The sequence below is a fragment of the Phoenix dactylifera genome, chromosome 16, assembly GCF_051530095.1.
Source record: "Phoenix dactylifera cultivar Ajwa chromosome 16, Ajwa_hap1_PhDact_Kaust_v1.1, whole genome shotgun sequence".
NCBI lineage: Eukaryota > Viridiplantae > Streptophyta > Magnoliopsida > Arecales > Arecaceae > Phoenix > Phoenix dactylifera.
In genome coordinates, this window is record NC_143205.1 from 19152203 (window position 1) to 19165121 (window position 12919).

General features: G+C 37.0%; 1 protein-coding gene across 1 annotated transcript; it reads left to right on the forward strand.

The window, feature by feature from the left end:
• Positions 1 to 5109: 5109 nt before the first annotated feature.
• LOC103717360 (ubiquitin-conjugating enzyme E2 enzyme activator PEX22-like) lies at positions 5110 to 10969 on the forward strand. Its single transcript, XM_008805709.5, has 8 exons — positions 5110 to 5349; positions 5456 to 5683; positions 5777 to 5824; positions 8257 to 8313; positions 8428 to 8529; positions 9527 to 9592; positions 10433 to 10534; positions 10627 to 10969. The coding sequence occupies exons 1-8, from the start codon at positions 5245 to 5247 to the stop codon at positions 10723 to 10725; spliced, it is 807 nt and encodes a 268-aa protein (XP_008803931.1). The 5' UTR covers positions 5110 to 5244; the 3' UTR covers positions 10726 to 10969.
• The last annotated feature ends 1950 nt before the right edge of the window (positions 10970 to 12919 follow it).

Genomic DNA, 12919 nt, shown 5'->3' on the forward strand with positions numbered 1-12919 from the left:
GTGTATAACTGTTGGTGAGGCCACCATAAGAGGACAGGAGCCAGACAAGACAAAGTTAATCAAATTGGATGTATTTGGACGATTAGAAAAAAGCTAAGATGCAGGGGGGGCTCCATGGCCGGATGGGTTAATTAACCTTGAAAATGGCAATAAAGATTTGGATGTGGTCCATGTGGGGACTGGAATTCGTTGTGCTAAGAACCTGCTCTAATGAAACTTCACATCAGCTGAGTTGTTTATATAGCAATCAGGTGTGAGTTATTGTGGTTTGTAGGTTAAATCTACCTGTTAAAAAATGCTTGTCCTTTGAACTTCCAATACAGCTCTATGTTGAAGACTTGTTTGTATCGCAATGAAAAGTTCGACACAATGAGTTAATAGAAGCAGATAGATTTAGTTTTTTTTTGGTTAAAAAAAAAATCTGCTAGCTTTTGATCAAGAGCTGTGTTTACAGGTTCTTCCACTTGGAGCATGCTTGCTGGTCATTTATTTTAAGATCACAGAAGCAATTTCAGGCTTAAAATGTTTTTATCTCATTAAAATAGAGTTCCTTTACAGATCATTGTTCTCGCATTAAATCATCCATCTTGTCAAACCACAGCTTAGTTTTTCATGTATGATTTTGGATTAAAATCTATTACTCAACCCGGCTACCTTTTCATTCGAGAATTAGACCTCCTCCATAAGTGGTGAAGAAAATGTTAAGGACCTTAGCTATGTGTTTGTGACACCTCCTACAATGATATCAGGTAGCTTTTAAATAAGTGGGTCGATCGAGCTCTATCTCTACTTTCCTTTTAAATAAAAAGTATATGGGGAAGCTAATCATCTAAATCAAGGGAGAGTAATAAGTGATTGGCAGACAAATAAGACACGCATATCATTATAAAGAAGAAAATGAAAATGAGAAGAATCAAAGTAAAAGAAAGAAAAGCTTGCAAACCCAACAAAAGATATGGAGGCAAGAGATTCTATACAACACTGGCCCAACCTTGAATGGCCAACAATCATTTTGGTCCAGGTTATGACATCTTAATTTCTCTGAAATACAGTGAAATAACTTTCGATAAGAATCTGGCGCATCATTCATAAAGTACATATTAATTAGTGTATTTCCTACAAATATACAAAACTTCAATCCTACTTGAACAATTTGGTTATGAAGGTGTCTCCCATAATTTATATAGGGCAAAGAAGCAGTAGCAGAAATAATGGCTGCAAATGTATACTCATCTGGGTTTGGGCCCTCCATATAGAGACATTGTTCATAATGAGTAGACATTTTCGTGGTCTTTTCTCCATCGCCGATATCAGAATGCCCGGCGACAATGACTGAATTCTAAGAGACCAAGTCAGGTGTCTCAATCCTCTCAAAAACAGATGGTGCAGTTTTTATGTCCCCACAGCTGGTGTACATGTCGAGCAGGCATTCTGTGACTGGATATCTGGTAAAAATTCAGACTTGATCATCCAGGCCTGGGTAATTCGCCCTCTGTTTTGATCCCATGTTCTCCCATAAGCACTCAAAACTGGGGAAGACGCGCTCTGGTTTGGCACTAAACCAGTCCCCAACATGCGGCTGAAGACTTGCAAGCCTCTCTCGAGACTACCATGAGAATTATAGAGTTCCAAGCAATGACATCTCTCTTTTACCCATTTTACTGAAGACCCGGTCAGCAGCTAGTTTGAACACACATATGTTGTTTGAAAAGCCACAAGTTGTGACCCGGGAACAGATGGGTCCTGGAGGGAAGATGAGGCTTGGACGAGGCAAGAGAGTGTGGAAGCATTGGGTTTGAGGCTCTCAAAGTCCATTTTTTGGAACAAATGGAAAAAAGAACGGCAATGTAGGAGATGATGTTTCTCGTTGGCATTGTGTCGACGACCTTTTGGGTGTCGCCGAGTGAGCCTCACTTGGCGCATAGGGAGAGGTTGTTGCGAAGGAACGGGCGCGAGGTTGATGGTATGAATCGAGGATGAGGGCGTGGAGCTGGCAAGCGTTCCGCAGGGTGTTTGGAGAGGTGCGCAGTTGGTGGAGAGACGGCAGGATTAGGCTGAATTTTCAATAGAAACGAAGTTTTTATGATTTGGGTTATGGATTCTTTGTTCGGATATTTTTATAAAATTGAGCTGAAAATGTGGTAGGATTTATAAATTGGACCAATCCTTTGTCAACCAAACACCATCCAGTTTAAATTCTATAAGAACAAAAATATCTATAAAGATTTTTTTCTTTCTACAACCCAAAGGCTAGGATTTATGCTGGGATTAGAGTCATTAGACACACACTTAGGACTCGTTTGGTTTGCGGGAAGCATTTTCCTTCCTAGGAATATGATTCCTGGGAAACAAATTCCTAGGAAGAGGATGCCTAGGAAAGTATTTTTGGTATGTTTGGTTGACCATGGGAAAGTGACAAATTTCCAAGGTGCTTATGTTTGGTTGGCCATCCACTTTCCTAGGAAAGTTATATATAATTTCTATTATGCCCTTAATAAAAATTAGATTTTTAATGCCTCTTTAATGCTTCTTTAATGCTGAAGGGACTTTTTGGGAAAAAGTAAAAATGGAGTGATTCCTGCCTCATGGGAAAGTAACTTTCCCATGTTTCTCATGGGAAAGACTTTCCCATGAAATGTGGGAATCACATTCCCATGGGAATATAACTTTCCCTTCTCTCTCCTTTGAAAACTCCAACCAAACAAGAGGCATCTCATTACTTTCCCGTTGACCACACTTTCCCCCCTTCTTTTCCCACGAACCAAACGAGCCCTTAGAAAATGGAAGTTAGATGGGCCAAGAGGTTTGATTCCTACAGAATTTTCAACCCATTTCTGTAGGAAATTCCAAACAGACCCTTAAAAAATCTAGTAGAATTGGGTTGGATTTTCCATAGATCATGGATTAAATAGTGCCCATATCAATCCAATCTCTCTCCAGCCCAAATTTTGTAGGAAGCCCAAAAATATCTCTATAGATCTTTTTTCTTTTATCCTACAGTCCAACAGGCCCGTAGATGGATTTAGGCCAAAACTAGAACGAGGCTTTGGAAGAAAACAAGCCGGGTATATTAACCGGCCCGATTCATATAGAAAACCCAGCCCAATTTTATTGGATTTTCCAAATACACCTAGTATGTTTAGCTCATAGGTACATCCTAATTTTGGTCTAAATCCTATCTATAGATTTGCTGGACTGCAAGATAAAAAAGTATCTATTGAAGTTTGTTTTTTTCCTCATAGAATTTGGACTGGATAAGGATTGGGTTGATGTGGACCTTACTTAAATATACTATATAATCCATAATTCAATAGAAAATTCAGTCCAATAGATAAGCCTTACAGCTAAGGGGCCTTCCCAACTATAATAAAAAGGATCGGAGGATGAGATCTTGGAAAAAGAGGGAGAGAGTTCTTCTGTAAATTGAAAAGGAAGGAATCCAACACCTTGACCTTGGGTAACTAGAGCAAGCTTCACAAAGGAAGTTTGTAACCGTGCACCAATTTTATTTATTGGAAGGTTATGTTGTGGAAGATTTTAAGCCTGTTATTATAACTTACTTTTGGATCTTGGTGCAGGATGCTTCATATGAAGTCAGCAAGGTTCTGCCGACTTCATTTGGTAGATGCATCCTCATAAAACAGTATTGTAACAGAAGTTCTTGGTCTAATCCTAAGGACTTATTTAGTTCGCGGAAAGCAGCGGAGGAAAAGTATGGTTAGCAAAAAAATGGAGAAATGCTTCTCCTTTAGTTGGAATTTTCAAAGAAGAGAAATGACAAAGTAGCTTTTCTATGAAAATAAGATTCCCAATATTTCATGGAAAACAAAAATCTATGTGGGATGTGGGAAAGTCACTTTTCTATCTACCGAAAATCGAGATCATTTTTTCCCCCAAAAGCATCCTTAAGCTTTAAAATAAAATAAATAAGATCTTTTCTTTTATTAAGAGCATAACATGTATTTTATACAACTTTTTCAAAAAAGTAGATGCTCTATCAAACATAAGTTGCTCTAAAATGTGTTACTTTTTTATGGTCAACCAAACATGTAAAAATCACTTTTTCAGGTATCATATACCTAGGCCTCTGCTTCCCAAGAAAAATATTTTAGTGAAGAAAAAATCTTTCCATAAACCAAACGAGTCCTAAATTACCTGTTTGCTAAATTATGAACTTCATATAAAATTGGCCATGACACTTGCTGAATTTACTCTATACAGAATATCTATATCTATATCTGTTTTTATATCTACATCTATACACATATGCATGCACACACTCATAAAGAAATAATAATAGGTCATTGATTGAAAATAAATTATTCTAAATCTCTAAGTTATAGCATTCATGCAAAGTTAACCACCCCCCCCCCCCCCCCCCCCCCCAAAAAAAAAAGCTGACTTGTTTTACGTGAAATTTGCTTAAGGAAAATTATCCATAATTTTTCAAAAGAAATTGTTCATTTTCATTGGATCCCAATTTAAAAGAATTATATAAAGGCAAGCTGTAACATGAATGAAAATTAGAAAATTGTACCCATACCCTTATTTGAATGCATAGTTTTGGCTTGCTGGATAAGTACATACCATGCCTCTTTTTTTTTTTTTTTTTGATATTTGGTAGGTAGTATATAGTGATATATATACAAAAATGTTCTTACAAGTGGCAATGGAAATAGTAATATAATATTTTGCAAAGTCCCCCCCCCCCCCCCCTAAAATTATATTTTTTAAAAAATGGATCTGATTCAAAATTTGCAAAGTGAAATTAAATTTTATGTTTGATTTTTCTTTTTTTTTTTGGAACAATAGGGCAAGTACGAAGTATAAATAACAATTTTTATCTTGACTATTACAATAGAAACTATCATGCTCTCCCCTTTTAGCCATTTCCATTTTTATAAATTTTAAATATATCTATAATTCCCCACTCCATGTAACATTGTAACTAGGCCTCTTTCAAGGATTATTTGTAAATTATGTACCAAAAAGGAAGAATTATTTTTAAATTTAGAAATAGAAAATTGATAATTAAATTAGAGATAACCATATTCGGCGTCCGACATGCCGCATTAGGGGAAGCTGGATACAACAAGGTACCTCTGCCTTTCCAGTCTTCCAACTCGAAAATCCTCTTCCAACCCTCAAACCGGGTCACGGCACCCAGCCAGCTTCGACAAAGACAAGGAGCCACCCTTTCCCTTTCCTGGAAAACTAGACCTCCCGACGAGCCCCCGGGGACCGATGTCCGATCGCGTCGCCGACCACGTCGGAAACCTCGTCAGGCGGCTGTCTCGCCTCCTCAACCGCAAGATCGCCGACGTCCTCATGCTCCTCTTCAACCACAAGGTAAAACCCTAACCCCATAACCTAAAAATTCTCAGATTGAACGAGCTTCGATTCTAATGTCGGGTGGATGATGGGAGAATTCGTCGGTGGCTTTTTTTTTTTTTAGACGGCGGGGTCGCTCGGAGCCGTCGCCGGGTTCGCCATCGCTGTGGTCTTCGCATGGAAGTTCCTGCGGTCGCCGCCGGGAAGACCGAGAAGGAATGCTCAGAAGCGGAGGATTACTCCGTCGGCGAGTCAGCCGGCGGGTGGAGTTGGTTCCAGCTCGGAAGGGGTCGCGCCAGTGCTGGAAATGAAGGAGCCTGATGAGTTCGAGGCGATTGGTGCTCCAGTTCAGGTAAATTTTGTGCCTTTTTGTTCAAAAGATTGAGATTCGTGCTTCTTGGCTTGGCGAATGCTTACCCCTTTTCCTTTTGGCCAACGTTTGCAGCTCAGTCTCGGAGAGATTGTGAAGAAGAAATTGAGTGGCTGCCGAATGGTATACAATTTGAACAAAGTATTCCTGATGTCTGTAATGTTTTAATATGTCTCAATAACAATAATCATAATTTTATCTCATATGAAATTGAGTGGCCGCCGAAAGGTATACAATCTGAACAAAGTATTCCTGATGTTTGTGATGTTTTAATATATCTCAATAACAATTGTCATAATTTTCCTTCATATCTGCTGAATTTTTATGTGATTTGTAGTACAAGCTTCTGAAACTCAGCTGTTAACTGGATTTAGTATGGCGTGCGGTTTATGGCCTTTAATCTTTGTTTCAGATCCGTTTCCTTTGACTTCATCTTGTGGCTTTAAGTCGACAGTAGATGGTGCACCTTTGCTCATCCCCATTGTTCTCATAGAGGAAAACCTGTATACTTAATTTCCAGTTGTTTGGCATTTTTTCTTGATTTTAGAACTTCTTTGCATATGTGTCAACTGTGTTAACTCAATTCATCAACCTTATATAACATTTTGTCTGATTTTAATGCCTTACATTCTGCATCCTTATCAGTTCTGACTGATGCTGCTTCATTTTTTTTGGAATAAATGCTCTTGTATGGTTCCCTTTAACAACATGCGGGGAAAAAGGAAAACCTTTCAACCTTCTTTTAACCTTGCCATCTTTTATCCCTATAAAATATTAATTTATCTAAGTTATCTCTAGGTATCCTTTCCCTCACCCTAGCTGACCTGTTTTTCTTTTCTTGCACTCTTCCAGCCCATTGTATGAATCATCTTAGACTGCATGTGTAGCCTTACTAACTTCTCACATTCTTCTTCTTATTTGTATTTTTACAGCCCTTTATGCCATTACTTCTTTGCCATTCCTGAACCAGGATTTTTTTCTTTTCTTAATTTTGTATTTCACAGTTCCACTGCTGATTGCTTTAAATGTATGTTACTTTCCTTTACGTACTTTAAGAACATTAGAGATTCATACGGTCTGTATAATATGATTTTGATTCCACAACCTATGCAGTCTAGTTCTGAAGTTTCTGGTCCACATTTTTATGGTTTATCTGTAATGCCAGGATCTTATTCTTGGGCACTTTGTGATTTGTTTTCTTTACTTGATTCAAATTCAGATTCCCATAGCTACTAGCATATAACATGGTCAAAATTTATTCGTACATCACTATAACTTTGATCCTCTTTTTTAGCTGACTGAATGAACAGTCTTCTCTTTTATGAATAAGTATTTTATGTAGATGATCGTTTTCCCTTTTGTGATTGTACAGTATAAGAATAAATAACAACAATAAAGAATAAAACCTGTTATAACTAAGGTTGGTTTTGGATGAAAACTGGTGTTGGGATTTTGGATTTAGATTAGGTGTTTGGCACATCAGAATCCCACATAGGTCTTTTAACATGCATGTATATGAATGCATATGTTGATGTTTGCTTGTTTCGTCAAAATGAAGGAAAATTGGGGATCCAAAACATGCCTTCCACTTGCAATGGACAAATAAATACCTGTCTTTTGTTTCATGCTCATACCTACTCATATACGCACTTGTATGTGTAAATGTGCAACACTAAATTAGTCATTTTGATATTAAATTAGTCACATGAGGTCATTGGGTGTTCCACGTGCAGGCTATGTTTGTTGGTTGGGATCTGTGTGCAGATCCTTGGGTGGACTATTGATTTTTTTCGCCAAACCCATCTGTGCAGAGTGATTGCAATGACAATTGCCGTTGAGTGGAATGAGGCAACCATTGTGCAAAAGCTTAATTAAGCACTTTTGAATGCTTAATTAAATATGCATCCACCCACCAAGCCAGTGGTGGTATTTGAAGGGTAGTGGTGAATGCATATGCCTTGGCTTGGTGGATGCTTGGGGCCAGAATATTGTACCCAGGCTCATGATAATCTGCAAAATGATCTCATAATTGAGTCCATTGAAATTGCATTTTCTCTAATACACCAACATATTTTGCAGCCTTGAACATTGTATATATATGTGTTAATGCCATCCAAAGTGCATTCCTTCTTGCCCTCCTTATTGACCTCCTTCGTTTCCAATTTTTTGATCACTCATCCTTTCTAGGAGAGCATTTCTTAGAAAATTAACTATAACTCATCAAACGTCTCAGGAAGAACCACATTAATTAATCAGACTCTTCTAATTGAATATTATGGCTATCTTAGAGAATTACTGCATTCAGCTCAGTGCTTGTGCTTCTCGTTTTCGTATGGCTAGGAAAGATGCATGATATTATTGCTTTGAGCGTTGTATCTTCATCCTACCCTATCACGTTTCTTTAATGGATGTATATGTTTGTTTTTGTCAGTTATTTGCAGGGTGTGCTTATGACATTTATACGTAGACTATTACCATCTCTTCTGAGAAAGGAGCTTTTACTACCTTCTATATGAAGCATTTTGGGTTTCCTTTTTTCCTTTTTTCTTATGCAGATGACCTGCCAGCTACTTGGTGTGATCCTGGAGGAAAAAAGTCCAGAAGAGCTTCAGGTTTACAGTTGATTGTACCTCAAGCTGCTCAATCTGTTTTTTTTTTTTCCTTTTTTTTTCAAAAAAAAAAACCCTAGTCCGAGTGAATTGACTTTATGCATATTGTTCTTGCAGAAACATGCTACTGTTAGGCCCTCTGTGGTGGAAATTCTTCTGGAAATCATGAAATATTGTGATCTTTATTTGATGGAAACAGTTCTTGATGATGAAAGTGAGGTATGCATTCATTGAACTTCTAATTTGTAAACTTCAATCTCTCTGATTAATGAATATTTTGGTAGCTTAAAGATAGCTGTAATTTCTATGATGGAATGCTTTCTCATTAAATTTAAGTCCACTTCAATTGCCCTGTAACCTCGTTTGTTGTCTCATCATTATATCATCTACTAAAACTCTGTGGCAGGCATCTTGCTTCTTTTCTTCTGATATAATTCATTTCACTCTGAATATACTATTATTCTACAAACATAAACTGCTGAATATCACTGATGGTGTCCTTTTCCCCGCTGCTTTGCTAATCAAGCTTTGATCATGTTGAAATCATCATCTTATGATCATACCATCTTTGAGATTAACTTATCAAGATATAACTGTTAATTTTTATTTCACTTATTGTTCTGCTAGTCAAGTTTTAATCATGATGAACTTTTGTTTGTTAACAACTTCATAAATCATCAAACGCTGTCTTTGAGAATAACATTTTTTAGCCAAGTGAACTCCATCAGGATCTCTTGAATATATGACAGCAGGCCTGCGTGAAATACATGCAAGGTCTGGCACAATTTAGGGCAAATTTAATTTTTAGATGGTTCTACATGACATGGACAAACTGTATCAAGGCACTGCAGAAACAATGGTAGAAGTATTTTGCATGGCTTTATTGCTTCATTTGTTATGTTTTTAACCTTGCTCTTTTTTTGAAAAATCTCTTTTCTATTATTTCTTTAGTTATTAACTAATATTAAAAACTGCCACTGTCTTATTCTTTATCCAAAAAAAACTGATGTAATCAGCGATGACTGATGACCTAAGTATTTGACATTTCATTTCCATGGAAGATTTTGTTTGTTATATCTTTGGACTGCAGTTTACTTTACTAGTGCGGTCAAACACATGATTTTAGCATGGTCAAACTTTGATGTGCGTAAAACTGTAAATGGTTCTAATTTAAATTTGTCATTCTTGTGTATAATGAGAAAAAGCCTGGTTGCAGGAAAGGGTTCTTTCAGCCTTGGAGAGTGCTGGGCTTTTCCAATCTGGTGGCTTGATCAAGGACAAGGTACATATGATTCATTTTGGAACTTTTGATCCACATTTCCCTTCCTGGATTTTTGGTCCTCTTTGCTCCTTGTGGTTTTCTGGGGGTGTTAGAAGCTTTTGGGCAGTTGAGGAATTTCTTGGGGAAATTTGCCCGCGTGGGGCTGAGAGCAAGGGGGGGTAACTCTATAGGTGATGAGCATATAAGAATGTTGGCTGAAGGTTGAGATGATCTCTTGGGCATTTTACATTGGAGGTTCATTGGATAAGAACAGAATTGGAGGTAACTTATGCCAGAAAAGAGATGAAAATGGTAAGGAACTAGGGGATAGAGGGAGCAAGATTCAGTTATGAAAAGTGCTATCAAGACTTTGTAAGAATAAGACTTAATGTGTTCTCTCTTCAATAATCTAGATCCATGAAGTTGTTGAAACAAGGTTCATTTGAAATAATTCGATGGTAGAGTTGTTAGCTGGCTGAGATCGACCCCACTGTTTTTAACTATTGCACTCATTTATCTGTTGCCCGGGGTTGTGTATCACCCTGCAGACTGCCTAGAATGTGAGCCTTCCCCTTCCCTCCGTTTCTTTCATATTATTCTTTTGCCTCTATCTTCTCATGTTCTCTTCCTTTTCATGCATAAATAAAGCTGTGATCTTTGAGGTCAGGATTTGAATCTATTAATTTTCTGGTATTCTCCAGCTGTATTAAAAATCGCTGCTTGATATGGTTTGCTTATTGTGAAAGTTTCCTGTAACCTCTAAGAATCGGATAGTATTGCTTGCTCTGTAGAATCCTTTTTTTTTTCTGTCATATGCCGGTTCACTATTCTTGATGCTTTCCTTGATTAAAAATTTTCCAGGTCCTCTTTTGTAGCACTGAGAGTGGGCGAACCTCTTTTGTTCGACAGTTGGAGGCAGATTGGCATATTGATACCAATCTTGATATAATCTCTCAACTATCTGTATGATCCTTTCTTTATTTTATTGTTTTATTAATAGCTTATATTTCCTCGTTTTGCTGCTGATATTTTGAGGACCATATCCTCCCATTCAGCGCTTCATCAGACACCAACTATTTATCTCATCAATGGAACCTGGACAAATAGCAGCAAATGTGTTCACTTCTACAAGTTTGGAGCAGTACTTCTCTTAGCTGGGATGAAAAGCAAAGGGCTATACGGTATCTTTTTTTTTTTTTGTCCTTGGTAGTGGCGAACAGTCACCACATTTACCTGTTGTTTTGGCATCAGTGTTTCAATTTATTTGGGCTCGCAGAGATGTAGAGTGATCAATGATTCCGTTTAACGCATGTGGCTGCAACGCTGCCTATGATGTAATTTTTTTTTCTTATTATGTACATGCTGAACTTTGGAAAAACAGTGATGATGTCGTCTAAACTGATGCTGTATTCTGATCTTCTCAAGAGCCTTCAGGGAATATTTGTAGGAAAACGAGTATCCACTTTTTTTCGTGTTTTTAACCCTGTGGTACAATGGAGTGATTTTGCCTTATTTAAGGGATTTAAGACATATAATTTAGAATAATAATCTTGTTTGTATTTTAATTTTATAGTTCAAATGAATTTTGTTTTACACTATCTGCATTGATTTATAATAAATAAATATAAAAATAATTATCTATTTGGATAATAATAACAATATGTATTATATTTAAATTATTTATATATTTGTATTTCAAGTTTATTCGAGCTTAGTTCAAACGAGCTAAACTTGAACCAAATTTTGAATCAAGCTCGAGCTAGTTCGTGAATGGCTTGTTCATCTGCGAGCCCTAGGTTTAGAATTTGTTCCACCAAATTTTTTCTCTTTTCCGCTCCTCCAATATCTCATTTGTTATCATCTCCTAGCTCTCCTCCATATCCGCCAGTCTTAGAGTCCCAATTTACCTGCAAGTCCGATATGAAGGATCTGATTGAGTTGGAAGATGGACTTTCTTCGGAGGTATTGTTCCAAGTTTTGTCTTGTGTCAGGAGGCCTTGGTTATATCTTCTATGCCCAAGAAGTTGATGGGTTATGGCTTTTGATAACCCATGCAGCCTTTGGTCTCGTGCCAGGTATATGGTCTGCATTGAGGAGTGTTGATTTTTTTTTTGAATGAGGTTCTGGATCGCTATAAAATATATCTGATTAGAATTACTTTGTTGTGGGACCCGACTTGCCGTTGAAGTTTCAAAGATTGCAAACGAACATCCGAAAAAGCGGATGACCTTTTTAATTTTTACCCAGATGTATATCATTGTGCTTTTGTAGCAGTATTTGCTTGATTCATATCTTAACTCTTGGGAGAGGCTTTGAAATTATAACTTTGAAGCTGTTTGCTATAGTGATCCATGCGGACAGGGCAACGTCTGAGGAATCCAAAAATCAAATATAATTCATCACGACCACTTTGTCCTAAATTCAGGTTACTCATCATGATTTATAATATCGGAATTTTCCAAAAACTAAATTTTATTCAAAACCATCTGTTTTGAAAAGATTCATTATACATAAATTATATAAATAGCTAAGTATTAAAAGGGTATAATGTTAACAGTATTGTGAAATGGATAGTAGGTTGTTTCATCACCATAGACATGAAACTATTTAAAAGAGTAGAAATACCATAAATATAAGAAATAAATTTACTAAATTTAACTTCCCTGCCTGAAAAACCATACTAAATTTAAGGATAGCCTTACAAAAAACTACAATATTGATTTTTATATTTTGTAATCATATCGACAAGTATATTCAAAAATATTTTAGTTAAATTTTGATTTGCACCTCCTACTCTACCACTGCATTGTTGCAAAATTGTGGTTTCAAAAATATCTCAACCCATCAATTACGTTTTTATTCTTTAAAATTTATTCGGCAAAGAATAATGATTTAATATAAAATATCTTATATTAATAAATAATGGAATTGTTGTCGATGTCAGCTGAAGTTTCTATCTATTTAACAGTGCATGCAACATTATCCATTTTACTCTTCCTCGTTGCCTGATAAATTTTCTCTTAGCCTCATTTATTTTAAAACCATTCTTATTAAAAATGACATCCTCGTTAAAAGTTAAAACCCTCCATCCGAGCCTCCCTCTCTCTCTCCCGCAACTCGGATCGCGTACTCGCGTTACTCGATCCCGCCCTGCACGAGAACTCGTCCGCTTTCTCGAAAGCGAGGTTTGTGGAAAAGCCCGCTAAATCCCCTCCGTCGCCATAAAAAAAATTACAAAAGAAGAAGAAGAAGAACCTCTCTTGGCTCTCCATCTACAGTCGCATATTGGTGCATTCTTCGACGGATCTCCTCTTCCACTGCTCTCCGATCAAAAACTCGATCGGTTGT

Bases quoted from the DNA above. Each gene is read 5' to 3' on its own strand.
- LOC103717360 (XM_008805709.5), top strand. From the start codon at position 5,245: ATGTCCGATCGCGTCGCCGACCACGTCGGAAACCTCGTCAGGCGGCTG. The intron at 5,350-5,455 runs GTAAAACCCTAA...TTTTTTTTTTAG, and splicing joins TGCTCCTCTTCAACCACAAG to ACGGCGGGGTCGCTCGGAGC. The intron at 10,535-10,626 runs GTATGATCCTTT...CCTCCCATTCAG, and splicing joins ATATAATCTCTCAACTATCT to CGCTTCATCAGACACCAACT.